Below are 16,507 nucleotides of genomic sequence, written 5' to 3' on the forward strand. Positions count from 1 at the left end.
CTGCTGACCATCTCCATTTGACCACAGTGTTCCCATCTTCTCATGGCTGCTTCCATGTCACAAAATTCAAATGGTCTCAAACATATTTTTTGAACACGACTCTTAATCAAGAGATTGCTGAATTAAAATGAACCAAAATCTCTGAGGAATGTCGTTGATTCGATGCCACAAAGAATTACGGCAAACGACTAGATGTACCCAATAAAATGGCCAGCGAGTGTATACTGACCTTGTTATTTGAAACTCTTTTAATATCAGAAGCCACGACTATAACAGCATTTACATGACAGAAAACGGGGGAAAATCCATACAAGGTCAAAAGCAGCTAATCAGAAACACCAAAAATGTTTTACATTTTATCTTTTATTTAAATAAATATTTACATAACAGCTTCGTATAAATCAAATGTCTTTTTCTTACACAACCACATCGTTCTAAAATTGACCGCTTTAACAAGGAGGAAGAAGAAAACAAGAGGTGGATTACGATGATACTGTTAATCTGAAGAGAGGCGGGTTAATCTAAACCCCTCATGTTGATCACTGAGCAAATATCCCTGTTTTCAATCATAAAGGCTGAACCTGGTTGATATTTACCTTCACTCAAACACCATTTAACACGTGACACTTAAGAACTTGCCCATCTTTCATTATAAATCTTGTTATACTATGCATAAATCTACATGATAATTTGATATACATTTTAATTCATTGTTACTAAGGAATAGGAAGATGATAATCTACACTATCGGAATAAAAAAACAAAGCCAGATGCTACTTAAGAGGAACATGTGGCTAAAAACGTAAAGAAAATAAATCAACAACTTAAGTCACACATGATTCATTCAGGCACAAACAAAGCAAAAGACAGCCTTGGTGAAATTTAAAGACACCACTCATACAGTTTAGGCTATAACGCCCCTAAACGGTGTACAGTATATGGCTCGGCTTGAGGGAAAAAAAAAAAAGAAGGGGGGGAAAAAAGGTCAGGTAAGGTGATCTCAGAAGATCAGAGCACACAAATAATGCCCAAGCTACAGTTCTAAGCCACATCTCTCTAATCAAGGTGTTGAAATGGTTTCTGAAATACTACAATAAAAACATGACAGTGAAATCAAAGTGTAGGAAACACAGCTTAACCCCTCAAAAGAAATTGTGCAGTTGTGCCCTTCAGGGATTATCGACGTCGCTTGAACACATCTGGAGACGACGGCAGCTTAGCACACTCCACTACAGGACACGGGTGTAAAAAAAATGACAAAAACCGACAGAGGAACAAACTCGCAAATAACCGTTTGTTTAATGCAGCAGGTTGATGGTTACGCTTCACGAGGATTCAAAAGATAAAACGATAAAATGCTCTTTGTTTTCTATTGCTGTCAGATCATGCATGTAAACTATTCTCCTAATAAAACCAATTGTTTACTTAAAAATGTATAAAGAAAATACTCTTTTTCTTCAAAATACTATGCGGGGAAGGATTAAAGGGTGAAATATCATGTTTCAACAACACCTCGTTGTTTTCATCCTGAGATTTGAACCAATGTGTAACCCCTCTGAGGAGGTTTTTCTTTTTAAAACACACGTGAAGATTCAGTGTTTGGTGAGGATGTCCCACTGGTCGGTGAGCGTCTCAGATGAAGCCATCGTTACGGTATCTGAAGACCGTCATACTGCTTGGGTTTTGGGTTGGTGCGAGCGTGTTCCGCTCACAAAGTTATAAACCAAAAACTGGGAAGTGCCGAAATAATGCGTGGCAAAGAGTTTCCCGTCGGGAGTGGGGTCGGAGAAGGCGATCTCATCTTTGCTCAGGTATGAACCGTATATGAAATTATTCCTGTGCAGAAAAACAAACAAATACGAGTTGCATTAATTTGACTTTGATTGTGTATGTGTGAGAGATGATGACGATGAAATGACTGGCGGTTTGCAGCCGTACTGACCGGAGGCACTCGAGCATGCGCGAGGCGATGCCCTGACGTCTCATCATGCTGACCACCCAGATGCGGCTGATGCCGCAGATGGCCGGCTCTGGCGTTGTGGAGCAGCACCAAGCTCTCTGACGTTCAAACATCAACTTCTCTCCCTCCGAACCCTCTGGCATGGGCTCTTCAATCACCCTGTACCCCTGTGAGCATGCACAATCATCAGTAAACGGCACAGAACAAACGGACACTTGATAGCAGCGATCGAACATGTGTTTATTGTATTATATCCATTTTGTTCCGTCTAAATGCTCAGATACCTTAAAACTGTTACACAAGGAAGAAAGAAAGAAAGATTAGAAACACCAAAAGCAATATTTTAGTTCAGATTTTTAAGGTATTTTAAACATCTGTATCAGCCAAGAATTTCATTTATTCCAATTTCTTACCTCTTGTATGTGCTCAGCTATGAGACACCCAGCCACTTTCTTGTCATTAGAGATAAAGAGGAAGGTTTTGGTCTTTGAGGGACACTTGGTCTCCACCTGCTGGAAGCCGAGGTCATTGTCCACCATCTCCCGGATCTCCTCAACCTGAGGAACAGATTATTGTACATCCAAGAATCAGTATGCTAATGCAGGGATGATAGATATTGGAGCATATCTAAGGATACAGTCCAGGTGAGACTTCAGCACTTATTTTTTCAAAGGCTGGGCAGACGTGGAGTTTTGGTGTCAGATTTACAAATGCAAGCTGAAAAACTGAGATGCACTGTTTTAAATTTCAGGAAAATATAACGAGCTAATCCAGATCCAGGCATCCTTGTGATGCAGGGTTTTTCAGCCTTGGCAGAGGTTATGCAGTCTGTCTGCTCACATTTCAGCTGTTTAAACTCTTTAAATTTTTAAGTGCATAGGGGTGAATTCTCTGCTCAGACTCAGACAAACGCAGCAAAGTTGGCTGCTTACTTCACACAGAGACCCCCAAACATGACTGAGTATTTTAGTTGCTGAAGACAAAAACTGAGGGATGAAAGACCCTACAACAGTAAATAGCTTCAGTAAAAGATTTGAGTTTCAGACCTTAGGCCCGAGCCACACAGGCCTAGAGACTGGTAAGTGATTCCCAGGTAACCGTTCGTTGCTAGGGGAAAAAATTACCCAATCAGTTAGCAAGTGGTTGCAGACCATTGCTGAATGAAATAAGTCGCATCAAAACAGCTCCTTGCGATTGCTTCAGTAACTAGGAAATTACTGCAGCCGCCTACAGCTTGTGTGGAAGACACCGACTTGTTTGCAAACACTTGCCAAAAACTCACCAAACTGTAGTGAAAAGAGAACATCCACCTTCAAAGCAAAGCCTTCACCTTTTAAAATATATTGGTTGCGGCAATGAATCACGACTTTTACTTTGAAGGGGAACATTCTCTGTTTCTGGTTTGCGTCCCACTTTCTCAAGTTTAACTTCAGCTTAGTGCTCAGTTAGCCACTTGCAGGCAAGTCAACATCTTCCTGTGTGATACTGCAAACCTTGGTACTGATCCAATACTAAGTAAATACAGAGCCAATACTAGCGATACTTATGTATCAAATCTAACAAATCTAAGGAAGGAAGGAAGAAGACTTGTGAGTTGAATCATCACTAATTTATAAATTCTGAACACATTTTAACGGCCACTAAATTGCTGTGATTTTTACTTTCCAAAGTACAATCCACTTAGTAATACACACCTTCCAGTTTTCCATGCATTTTGAAACAGTTTGGTGTTTTTTTTAAGAGATGTACAATTTAAATGCCTCCAACTTCTGTTGTTTAAATGTGCTATAGGCTATAAATAAAATTTTCATAGTGCATGCTTGAGGTATATGTTTTTTTCCATTTCCCCCAAAAATAATTTAACGCAATTCAGTGTGACACATACTGAACTACTGAAACAAAATATCGATCATATCGTGCTAGTATCAGTCCGATACCAATACCAGTGTTGGGATCGACACTATCAATATTTGGATTTATCTGCCTGTGGCGGGGCATGGCCTGCGATGCTGTGCAGGGAAGGCGGACACACCTGCATGGCATTCGCAATCATGCCCCGGCAACTTACATATGGTACTGGGTCCTGCATTGTGATTGTTGTTGGTTGTGTTGAGCTGGCAGCGGGAGAGCTGCAGCTCTGTGTGTGTTGTGAGCAGCAACCGTGAAAGTCGTAATAAAGAATGCTGCAAAGCATAAATATGTCACCGGGTCTGCTGTGGTCATTCACACTGCCCACCTAGTGACCACAGGAATCTTCTACCAAGCAAAGCAATTGCAAGATTTTTGGTGCAGTACCCTCTTTGCAACACAAAGCAACCACTTGGCAACATGTCAGAGAATACACATTTTTCCCTGGTGGAAAAATAACTGGGGGAGGAGGGTCACCCACCTATTGCTAGGCCTGTGTGACTGCTACCTTAGACAGTCACTCCCTGCAAAGGATTCTCAAAGGAGTATTTTATTTAAAGTTATTTATACTTATAGTTCTGTTACATTTGAGGATGCTGTTGGAATTCCTGTAATTTAACTGCATGCTGGCTGTTTCATGTTAACTCTGTGGCAGTAAAAGACAGAGCCAAAAAATATACAAACTGGGGACTTCTTGTTTTGGGGACCTAACTATCAATCTAGACATTTAAACCCTGAACAGTCCACGCTAGCAAACGCTGGTGTGAACATACCTTCTTCAGAGCATATTTGGGATCATCTGGCAGGACGAGAATGATCTTTCCATCTGGAAACTCGGACAAAATCCTCTCCTTTTTCCATCCCTGACAAAAAAAGAAAGAAAAAAAGAATAGAAAGTATTTAATTATGTCTTCTAAATGTCCTAAGTAGGTATTAATTCATTTTCTATACGCAGTCACTCCCTATGCTGCGCAATTTTGGCAAATAGGCGCAAAACATTCCAGGTAATAAATCTTCTTATAAGCCGACAGAATCATTTGACGTAACCCAAATAAAATTACATTTTCAATTTAACATTATTTACTGTCTCTTCTGCCACCAGAAAAGTCAGTGAGAATAAATCACACTTGAACTGAATAAACAAAGAGCTGTGCTGACCTACTTTTCTAGAGGTGGGAAGTTAGAAAAATGTCCAACGGGCAATCCTAAGGAGGAGTCTCATCAAATACCTGCAGGTTTGCTTACTGTAGTGCAGCATAGAGTGGAAGAGGAGGGTCAAGACTCCCTTTATCAGGAAGCCTGTTTTCCCTGCACTGCATTGTTTCTTTTTTGTAAGCCTAGATGCATAAACGTGTGGGCTTTTATTGCCCTGATCTAGGGAGTCAGTTTAACAGGCATAGGCATGTGACTTTCTCTCACCACATATTTGACGGCGCTGATGAACTGGTTGTGAAACAGCAAATGCTGAGATTCATCCTCAGGGTTGGCAGCAGAGTAGAGCATCCCACACACACTGCAGGCCACTGCTCCAAAATGCTTCTGTCCTGCATCCTGCGAGAGCAAAGCAAAACAATAAGCTCACTCTCAAGAATTCAATTTCACTTAGTTTTCCAGAGTGACAGAACACAGAAAGAACCCCACTTATGATCCATGTTTTCCATTGCAACAGCGCAGGATTTAAAATGAGGTAAGAGGAAACTATCTCGTTCACTCACAATAACTGTTTGGGTGCCATCTTTGTCAGCCTCCTTTAGCTTCTTGACTTCTTTTTGCAGGCAAGCTTCAGAGAGAGGAGCCCCGCCATCCTGCGGCTTCACGGCTTTGCTGTGATACAAAAAACACATCGGGTTACTGAAGGTTTCAACCGCTAAGAGGGGAAAAAAAAACACGTTAAACAACTTTAGAGAAGCTTCTTACTCTTGACAAGGCTTTCCTGATGTCTGCTCTGCTGCCTTCAAGCTTTCTGCTTTACTCTCTAGAGAAAGATCAACATATAAAAGAAAGGATTTTACACAGCAACATAATTATACACACATTTAAGAAGGTTGTTGACAAAATGCAACAAAAACTAACTTAAAATATAAATTCCTAACTTACTTAAACAACATATTGAGAGTAATATAAATAAATAAATAACAAGTAGCACTGCTCCTGGAAAAGTTAATGCTTTGAAACATTAGTCAAAGATCCCAGACTGGACTCGTATGACAACATGTGCTGCACTCACAGTTAACTGATGAAAGAAGCTGAAATCTGAGGTGGACAGATAGTTTTATTACCAGCTGAGCCTCTCCCTTTAAAGGAACGTGACCTTGTGGGTAACCTGTGCCTAACACAGGTTCAGTGTTTGGAGATGTGAGTGACCCTAATGTGTGAGACATAACACTATCAACACAAAGCTGCAGACGCAACTAAGTGCACGCTGACAGGGGTGCTTAACTTAATGTAATCAGTATTTGGAGGCCTGAATTTTAGCCTAACAGCTATCCAAACACTGCATGTCGTGTTTGCTGTCCTATAAGCAGGCAGATAACAACCATGTTTATGCAGCAGTGTCGTCCTGCCAGGAAGAATAAGCTAGTTAAAGATGAGAAATGTGAATTTCATCTTTTTTTTTTACATTTCTATGCATTTATCTTGATTAAAGTGAAGTAAAAAAACAAGCTAAAAGAGCAGGATTTAAAATGTGCTGCCTCGCTCATTTTTTTGATAAATTATCCTAGTCTATGGCCTAATTCAAATCTGACTGACAAAAATCAAACTTTTTTTATAATAAAAAACTGTGAATCATACACCAGCAGGGCACTACCACAGCTGAAAATACCATCCACAACACATAGAAACTGACTCCCTGGATACTGGATCCAGACTATTTGGAGGCATTTCTAGAAAGCAAGATGATGCCTCCCAGTTTTTCTTTTCTTCAGTTTCACACGTATTTGTGAAGCTTACGTTTTCTATTTTTCCTCAAAATGATAAAGAGTCTGAATCTGAATTTACTCCTGAATTAATCACGTCTACCTTGGGACACTTGTCCATGACTTTTTGAGTAATCCCGCTAGCAGACACTGGCACAGACAGGTAGACAATCTGGACGAGCTGATGGAGGTAAATCTGAGTCAGGATTGCAATTAATATACACAGATACCTGTAATCTTGTCAGACACTTTGGCGCTCTCGTCAGGTGGAGCTGATGAAAGTGGATGAGCTGCATTCTGTGTATGAAAGAAATAAGGTAAGTAACATGTACAGCGCCTGTGACACTGATCATAGAATAATTTATTTCTGGCTTACCTTGCACTTGCCATTTTCTTTACATGCGGGATCTGTGGGTCTCTGAGGCACTGAAGTTGCACCAGCCTTAGAGGCAGCAGGCTTCGTCCCAGATGTGGCTGCAACAGCAGGCCGAGCTGCAGGTGAAGCAGATGGTTTTAGCTGTGTTAGATTTGAATCGGCGCCTGCGGTCTTCAGCTGAGGTGAAACAACTTTAGACTGAGTTGCAGTCGGGATTGGAGACTTTAATGGAGCATTAGCTGAAGACGCAGGTTTGGATGAAGCTGCAGTCGCAGCTGTGACCTTAGACTGCGCTGCTGGTGCAACAGCTGGTTTTAACTGTGCGAGCTTTAACTGAGCTGGAGCTGCAACAGAGGGCTTTGACTGACCTGAGATCTGCCCAGCAGGCTTGGTCTGAGCTTTGAGTTTTGCCTGGTTGGCAAGTTGCGCTGTGAGCGTGGGCTTTGATACCAGAGTGGGTTTAGGCTGAGCCGAAGGGTTTGACTGGAGGCCGGGTGGTGTCGGCTGTGCAGGTTTCGGCTTTGCTGGTAATGGGTCATCATCAAGCTCAAAATCGTCAGGAGAATACTTCGGCCTGGGTCTGTACGGCTTGTACTCAACTTCCACTTTCAGTTTCTGAGCATTAAGTCCGTTGGGCATGGGAGGCGGTATTGCTGGGAGGGTTCTCTTGGTTCCTGATCTTGTGACTTTTGGGGCGGGCTCTGGAGTAGCTGCTGCTTTAGAAGCCTGAGCCTTGCTTTGCCGTGTAGTTCTACGGTTTTCAGTATTAGGAGGCTCCGTTTTAGAGGCTTCAGGTTTGGCAGTTTCAGTTTTAGGAGTTTCAGTTTTTGTTGGTTGTTTTTTGGAGGTTTCAGCTTTAGCAGGTTCAGTTTTAGATGGTTCAGTTTCAGCTGGCTCAGCCTTAGGCTCATCCTTGGGAGTTTCCGCCTTCGGTGTAGCAGGTTTGCTAGATGCAGAAGGACTGAGTTGGGAGGTTTGGGAGGTTGCTGGACTGGCTGCAGGTTGAGGAGGTGTGGTAATAGGGCTCACTGGAAAAAGAGAGGCAGCAGAAAAAGGTGCCTGCCAATCCATGTCTGAGAACATCTGATTTGCTTGGTCAGACTTTAGTTTCTTCACACGTGCCCATGACATTTTCTCTCTCTGCAGCTCGACCTGTCTGAGTCTTTGATATCGAGTCAGCTTCTTTTTCTCGTGGACTTTCAGTGGCACTGAAATCTGCGTGATGAAGAAACGTCTCTTTGGAGGCTCGGTGGAAGGCTGAGTTTCGGCTGAATCAGCCGTTGAGGGCTGGGCTGGGGGTGCCTCAGTAGCAGGGGTCACCGAAGGAGGGGCGCATCCCTCTGGTCCAGCAGGAGTTGCGACATTAACCGTGTTGGCATCTTGCGTGTTAACAGGCGGGCGTTCCTTTTTGCTGGCTTCACTCTTGGCTGCTGCTGCTGCTGCCGCTTGTTTTTCTTCTTCTATCCTCTTCAGCAGCATGCTGTCTGTGGCAATGTCCTCTGCGATCTCCTGACACAGGGCTAAGAGATTCAGCTGCTGTCTGTTTGCACTTTTCTTAGCTGCCGCAGCCTTCTGCTCAGCCAGAGCTGCGAGGCGAGCTTTGGTTCTCGCTTGCGTGTTCATTTCTTGTTTCTTGGGTTTTTCTGGCTCTTGAGCTCTCTTTTCCTCTTTGGTCTTTTCAGCTGTGCTGTTTTGCTTCATGTCAGGCCCACTAGTGTCACCTATGTTCTTCTCATTCACCTTTTCCTCAGGCTTCTTAGGCGGGCCTGCCTTGGCTGTTTCTTGTGGCTTTTCTGCTACTGCAATGTCACTGTCTTCATCATTCTCTCCCTCCACCACTATAATCTCATGTCCGATCTCGATGTCTTCTAGAATCTGCACTTCTTGTATGTCCAGGTTATCTTGAGCATCCTCTATCACCACTACATTAAAGTCTTCAATCACGCTTTGGGGTTCGGAGTCATGGGAGGTATTCATGTCCACCATGTGAGATGATTGGTGGCCAGAAGGTTGAATAACCTGAACGTCTTCCTCCACAGGTGAAATGTTTGTCTCCTGCTCTGCTACCTCACCCGAACTAGCCGCCGCTTCAGTAAACACAGTTTGCTCAGAACCATTTAAAATCCTCTCACTCTCCGCCTTCTCCATCGACTCACTTTCTGGATTCACCTGCTCTGAAAGAGAGGCCGCCAGACCTGATTCGGTTGCAGCTTGAGTGACGATATCAAAGTGAATTTCACTCTGTGGGACTGTCTCTAAAATCACATATTCCTCAGATGCACCATCTGGTACCTCAAATTCAGTGGAGGCTGTAGTCGTTGTTGGTGGAGTTGTTGTTGTTACCGTGACACCCGCAGCCTCCTGAACGCCAGCATCGTGCTGCACCTGCTCAGAAAACTCAGTGGCTCTGACGCACTCTGAAATGCCATTTCCTTCACTTTTTTCTGCAGCATCTCCTGACCCTCCATCTGCCACACTCATGGCACTGCTAGAGCTGATCGGTGCAACTTCTTTCACATCCACAGTAGCGTTACTCTGCTCCAACTGTGCTGGTTGCGTTTGTACTTCCATTTCAACCCCTGCTTGGCTGTCTGGGACACAAATTTCCTCCTTAGCAGCTTCATTTTCCAGCTGCATGGCACTAATTTCTCTGTTGTCTTCATTACTGGAAAAGTTTGTTTCCATCTGTTGAGCCTCTGTGCATTGTATGTCTAATATAGAAACGGCATCGTGCTTCTCTGCTGCCGCTGCAGACACATCACGATCATCATTACTCTCTGGGCTACTAATGGGCTCGTACACTATCTGGTTTTCATGGGGCCCGACCGCTGACTGATTAACCATCTCAATCTGCTCCTCAGAAGGTTGAATTACGACATTGTTGTTGTCGGTTTGCCCACAAACAAAAAGCATTACTTCGCTGCTATCCACTCCTCCTTCGATGTTATCAACAGACCCGTCAGCCTTGACCTCATTAAACGTTTGGCTCCCCGTTTCCTCTTCTAACACTGAAGCTTCCCGTTCTGTTGATTCACTTGTTACATCCACATCAGCAGGAGGCCCTCTCTGTATGTCATTCTCCAAATCAGCAACAGGAAGAGGTTTCTGAATTTCTAATAAGGCCGTAGTGTCTTCATTCATTTCCTCAGTAACATTGCTTTGCTGTTTTGCTGGATAAGGACTCCCTTCTGCAGTAGTTTCTAAAACGTTAACACATTCAGAAGCAGGCTCTCCTTCATTTCCAGTCTCACAGCGTGCAGACATGACATCTTCCTGAACATCACCGACCTCCTGATTTCCATCATTTTGTACTTCAACGTCAGATCTTTCTTCTCCTGATTCTGTTGTCTGCACTTCCATTTCTCCTTGATTCTCAACAGCGCTTAAACTTTCCTCGTTAACCTCGACATCCTTTTCCTCGCACTCTGTCCCGGTCAAATCTTTTTCCACTTCTGTGTCTGTAGTGAGTTCGCTGACCTCTTGACCTCTCTGATTTTGTTTATTTGTCAGATAAGTAATCTTCTCTGGTGCTTCTGCTGTCTGTGTTTCCATTTCTGCTGGACTCTCAGTAACACTGACACATTCAGCATCGACCTTGCCATCATTTTCTTCAGTATTAATGAAATCTTTTCCTGCCTCAGTGTCAGTATTGAGCTCAGTGATCTCCCGATCTTTCTGACTTTGTGTTTCTGACACATTCTTTAGATCAGGAACCACCTCCGGTGTTTCTGTTGTCTGCACTTCCACTTTTCTTTGACTCTCAGCAGCAATGACACAGTCAGCCTTAACCTTATCATCCTCCTCTTCACTCAGAGCATTAATAAAGTCTTTCTCTACTGTAGTGTTTATAGTCAGTTCACTGACCTCCTGACCTTTCTGGCTTTGGTTATTTGTTGGCTCAGATGTCTCCTTTGGTGCTTCTGTTGTCTCCATTTCCATTTCCACCTGACTCTCAGCAGCAGTGACACAATGTGCTTTGTCGGAGTAATTTGTGGGATTCCTTAATCCTTTGTAGACTTCTTTAGATATGTCTCCCGTAGGCTCAGTGGCTTCCTGTATCTCCTGGCTGTGTGCTGAAATAGAAATATCTGCTATTAATGTATCCTGCTTTTTGTTTTCATTCTCTGCACCAGTCACAGGCTCTGTATGTACGTCTGTGCTCCGTTCACAGACATCCTTGCTCGCCTGCTTTTGTATTTCTGCTGCAGGTAAGCTAGAAATCTCCTCTGATGCAGCTGCAGACTCCATGTCGACTTCATTTAGGCTGTTCTCACTTTGTATTTCCACTGAAATCTCTTGTGTCGATTTAGCCTGCTCTTCCATTTCGGTTTCTCTCTCTGGGACAGCGACAGGCTGTGTATATGAATCTTCTCTGTGTTCACTGACATCCTGACTCTTCTGCTTATGTGTTTCCGCTGCAGGTGGGTTGCAAAGCTCTTCTGATGTTGTTGTGGTCTCCATCTCCACTTCAGATAGACTTTTGCCGCTTTGTACTTCCACTGAAATCTCTGCCTCTGATATCGACGGAGCCTGTTTTTCCATTTCATTTTCATTCTCCGAGACACTAATGGGCTGCATTAGTATGTCTGTGTTATGTTCAATGACATCCTGGCTCTTTATTTCCAATGCAGGTATGTTAGCAACCTCCTCTGGTGTTTTCTGCTCCGCATCCACTTCATTTTGACTTTGCACCAGCTGGATTTCCACTGAGGTGGATTCTTTAGGGGAGTCTGGTGTTGATGTCACTGACTGTATATGTACATCTGTGCTATATTCTGTGATAACCTTGCTTATCTGACTTTGGATTTCCACTGCAGGTATCTTAGACACCTCCTCTGAAGCTGCAGCAGACTCCATACCCACTTCACTCTGAATTTTCTCACTTTGTGCTTCCACTGAAGGGACCACTTCGGAAATCTCTGGTGTGGTTTTAGCCTTTTCTTCTTTTTCGTTTTCATTTTCTGCAACAGTCACAGAGTCGATCTGCATGCCTGCACCATCTTCACAGACATCCTGACTCGTCTGTGTTTCTGTTTCCACTGCAGATGTGTCAGAAACCTCCTCTGATGTTGTTGCAGTCTCCATCTCCACTTCATTTTGACTTTTTTCACTCTGTAATTCCATCGTAGAGGCATGTCCGGTAAATTCTATTGGTGATTTAGGCTGATCTTCTGTTTTGTTTTCATTCTTAGTGACAGTCACAGACTTTGTATAAACTGCATCTGTAATATGTGCACCAACATCCTGATTCTCTTGGTTTTGTGTTTGCGCTGCAGGTATGGTAGAAACCTCCTCTGATGTTGCTGCAGACTCCATCTCCACTACTTCCGGACTTTTCTCACTGTGCACTTCCACTGAAGGAGCTGCTTCAGAAAACTCTGGAGTTAGTGTCGCACATTTAAAGTTCATATCGTCTTCATTCTGCACAGTTTGCAAATTTTCAATCATTGGGTCTTCTTTAATCTCTTTAGGGATGTCGTCTGTATTGCATTCATTGATTTCATGATTTTTCTGACTTTGTATTCCTGCTCCAGGTGCAATTTCAGAACTCGTCCCTAATGTGGTCTGTAGCTCCACTTCTGTTTGACTTCTCTGCATTTCCACTGAAGCGGATGGATATGAAACCTCCATCGTTAATTTTGTCTGCATTTCCACAGATTGCACATTTTCAACAATTTGATCCTTGTGTAATTCAGCTGTGGTAGATTCACTGTCCACCTGGCTCATCTGATGCGTTTGCTCAGTGTTACAGATCTCCACTGATGTGGTTTCAGGCTCTACATCGTCTGGTGTTTCCATTCGTTTTTCCACAGCAGCAACACATTCAGCTTCTTCACTGCTCTCATAGTTTGCGGTCCTCAGACTTTCCTGAACTTTGTCACTCGTAGCTTCGCCGTCTGGCCTCTCATGGTTTTGTACTTCCACTTTAGCTGCTGGATTACTAACCTCCAAAGCTGATAAGCTCTGTGTTTGTATTTTCTCTTGGCTCTCAGGCCCATCAGCACATTCAAAGGTTTTAATGTTGCCAGATTTATCATCCATATCATGAACCTCTGTGGATTCGGCTGTGGTAGTGTTGCAGATTTCCTGGGTTTTAAGAATTTGCACTTCTGTATTAGAAACTTCTGAAATCACTATGTTCTGTGTTTCTATTTTATTTTCAGTCTCAGCTCCACTACTACATCCAAAGCTCACAGTATGTTTGTCTTCCATAATTCTACAGTTTTCTCCCACATGATCCTCGTGAAAGTTTGTAGATATGTCTGCGATAGGTTCAGGAGCATCCTGTTTTTCCTGTCTTTGTGTTTCCACTACAGAAATCGCCTCTGATGCTGCTGCAGTCTGTATATCCATGTTGATCTGGCTGCTTGCTGCAGTGACACAAAGCGTGCTCGTGTCTCCTTCTGTGCTCTCAGAATCTTCTTTAACTCCATCATCAGGCTTTTCTGCAGTGTTGTCAAAAAGTCTGTCGTTCTCCTGATTTTGCAGATCTACGCTAGGTGCTATCTGACTGTCTGGAACTGTGAAACATTCGGAAATCACTTCTCTTTGAACAGCCTCGCAATCAGGAGTCAATATTTCAGTGCAGCTGTCAGTTATCACAGAGTCGTGGCTCAGTTGTCTCTCAACCAAACCTCCAGGAAAAGAGACGACCTGAGTCGACTGGAAGTCAGCTCCTTTTCCGTCGCTTTCTTGAAGCTCTTCCTCAGACCTAATGACCATCGTTTCCACATCAACACATGTGTCGGTAACTGCATCTGGCACGTCGTCCTGCGTGTCTACAAGATTTGATTCCCCTTCGGAAGTAGCTAGAGCTCTGACAATAATGTCTGCTTGAGTCTCATTCTCTGGAATACCACTTTCCACAAGCCACTGTTCTGATGCAGAGTTTGATTCATTACTATGGCCTGCAGATACTCTGGCAGATTCAGTTGTTCCCTCAGCTGTACACTGAATACTCAATTTATTCTCTCCAGAAACAAACTGTGTGGTTTCATTTGTTTTAGTTTCAGTTCTCAGACTTTCTGACATGCAAGACTGTTTTTCATCTGTACACTTTGGATCCACCTCTCCAGCAGCCGAACTTAGTGTTTCCATTGATGATGGTAGTGTTTTATTATCTAAATCCTTTTGAACGAACTCTTCCTCATCCTTCTTTTCAGCCTCGGATACGAGACTGTCTGAAATGTCTCTTGATGATGCTGGTGTTTCATTATCTACATCCTGTGGTGCAATAGCTGATATTTCTGGTCTCTCTTGCTCAGTAAAAGATTCTGCAGATTCTTTTTTAATGTTCTCATTTGCCTCATCTGTAGTTTGAAGACATGGTGAATCTGTGAATATACCATAATTGTGGTCCATCTGTATGAGGTCCTTAGGTGGAGAAGATAAACCTTGACTCGTATCCTCGGACACAGAAGGCGACTCTTCAGTCTTTCGCTTGGCTTTGACTCGATTTGAGTATTTTCTGATGCAGCGGGCCTTGTCTTCATCATCCCTTTCTCTGAAGAAGTCAGCCTTACTACCATCACTACTCAACTCATCAGAGTCCGTGGAGGCAGTTCGCTTCAGGGAGGTTTTGGAGTTCGCTCGCGGTGAGGGAGCTTCTCCACAGGAGGCACTTGTGGCTTTCTGGAGCTTGGCTTTTTTCACAGGTGGGTCAGGGGAAGTTTTGCTGGAATCCTTCGAAGGCGAGCTCTGTTTGGGGGACTTGGCTAGTTTATGTCCCCCTTCCGGTGAAGCACACAGTTTTTTCTTAGTCCGTGGGGCTGCTGTCTTTTCTTTCATATTTCCTGTGTTGTTATGTGATTGATTATTGGCGGCTGGTACAGTTTTGGATGGCGCAGCCTCTCCGTCCTCATCCAACTTCCTTATCTTGGGCTGCGAGTCTGGAGGGGCCGATCCTCTCTTTGAGGCCGGCATTCTGCAACATATTTCACAAAAACATGATAAAGCTGAGGTGAGGACTTACAAGGAAAATAATCCTGTAGCTACAAAGTAATTCACATTTTTTTTCCAGCATCATGGAGTTTCTCAGTAAAATGGGAACACCTCCTTTCTTGGAAATGATAAGCAATGATAAGGTAATTATAAGCAAATCCATCAACTATTACCTATTTCTTCCACAAGCAACAAGGCTGGCTAACGTTTGACATAAACAGTGATAAATCGCAAACTAGGAGGCTAACGAGTCACACAATGTACGATCTACTTTCACGCACTAATTCCCCATCTACGCGCCTTATTTCACTAACTGTCTGGCAGCCAGCAGGTTTTACTGTCACTCGGAGTTCATCAGACACTCAGAAATGGTCAGTTAGCTAGCTGAGCGTGGCTAGCGTGCTAGCTGGAAGTCCACAGTGATGGAAGCTAACAGCTAACAGCTAGCAGCAGCAGCAGCCAACTCGCAACAAATGAGCGAACCGAGCGTCGCTGCTCCAAATCAGCCTAAAGAACGGCGGGACACACCGAGCACAGCCCCCACACTGTAGTCCTCACGATACTAAAGTCAACAAACAGGTAAAGCACGGCATTAGTCCATGAAACTCACTTTGATGTTTTCTTTTTCAACAACAGCTGTTTTTTTCTTTTTTTTCCTGTGAATAAAAATTAACTGTTCTTCCGGAGGGAAACGGCGGATGTGACGTACCAGCGCTCATCGCGCCCGCAAAATCGAGATTTGTAGTTTTTGAAGGCGAAAATTTAATCACTCAATTCAGTCACAGCTTTTAAACTGTTTCTAATGATACTGATAATTACAATCAAATTTTTTTTTTTTTTTTTTTTTTACCGAACGAACACAAAACATAAATAATGACTCAAGGGCACACATATATATCTACATATATATATATTTATACCTTTTACACTGATTTGAAACTGTATTTTTGTGTTTTGATAGATTCCTTTCTATGGACTGAATGGGAGAGCATAATGGGAGAGCAGATTATGATGCTTGTTCAGAAATTCTTTTAATGAATGATGATTTAAAAAATCTCTACTGTAGCATACAATTTCTTAAAATACTTATTTAATTCTAATGATCATTTACACGAGACTGGATACTAAGGAAGGAGAAAAGGACTTGTATCGATTTGAAAGGATGTGCAGCAGGTTAGTGTGATTAAGGACAGAAATGGAAATGTACAAACATATGAAGAAAGTGTGCTGAGAAGTCGGAAGCATTACTTTGAGGAGCTAATGAAGGAAGAAAATCAGAGAGAGAGAAGGATGGCTTGAGGATAGTTTGTGAATCAGGAAGTGCAGAAGATTAGTAGGAAGGAAGTTAGGACAGCTGAGAGGATGAAAAGTGGAAAGGCAGTTGGTCCAGATGACAAACCTGTG

At 43.1% G+C, this 16,507-nt stretch overlaps 1 protein-coding gene across 2 annotated transcripts; it reads right to left on the reverse strand.

Moving 5' to 3' along the window:
• Positions 1–220: 220 nt before the first annotated feature.
• On the reverse strand, positions 221–15,810 carry LOC116335955 (microtubule-associated protein futsch). 2 transcript variants are annotated; one of them, XM_031759741.2, is made up of 11 exons: positions 15,714–15,810; positions 7,531–15,086; positions 7,163–7,278; positions 7,017–7,083; positions 5,786–5,843; positions 5,584–5,692; positions 5,288–5,419; positions 4,642–4,731; positions 2,374–2,517; positions 1,943–2,127; positions 221–1,836 (listed from the first exon to the last, which is right to left on the reverse strand). In XM_031759741.2, the coding sequence occupies exons 2-11, from the start codon at positions 15,083–15,085 to the stop codon at positions 1,668–1,670; spliced, it is 8,625 nt and encodes a 2,874-aa protein (XP_031615601.2). In that variant the 5' UTR covers position 15,086; positions 15,714–15,810; the 3' UTR covers positions 221–1,667. The 2 variants fall into 2 exon arrangements, with proteins under 2 accessions (XP_031615601.2, XP_031615600.2); XM_031759740.2 differs by having other exon boundaries at positions 7,163–15,086.
• Positions 15,811–16,507: the final 697 nt, after the last annotated feature.

Source organism: Oreochromis aureus, linkage group 9 (assembly GCF_013358895.1).
Source record: "Oreochromis aureus strain Israel breed Guangdong linkage group 9, ZZ_aureus, whole genome shotgun sequence".
In the NCBI taxonomy this organism is placed as follows: Eukaryota; Metazoa; Chordata; class Actinopteri; order Cichliformes; family Cichlidae; genus Oreochromis; species Oreochromis aureus.

What these genes read in the sequence shown, in the direction of transcription:
- LOC116335955 (XM_031759740.2), bottom strand. Translation starts at nt 15,085, where the DNA reads ATGCCGGCCTCAAAGAGAGGATCGGCCCCTCCAGACTCGCAGCCCAAG. An exon ending in ATGGCACCCAAACAGTTATT is followed by an intron (nt 5,420 to 5,583) that starts GTGAGTGAACGA and finishes TTGCTCTCGCAG; the next exon opens with GATGCAGGACAGAAGCATTT. An exon ending in CGCATGCTCGAGTGCCTCCG is followed by an intron (nt 1,837 to 1,942) that starts GTCAGTACGGCT and finishes TTTTCTGCACAG; the next exon opens with GAATAATTTCATATACGGTT.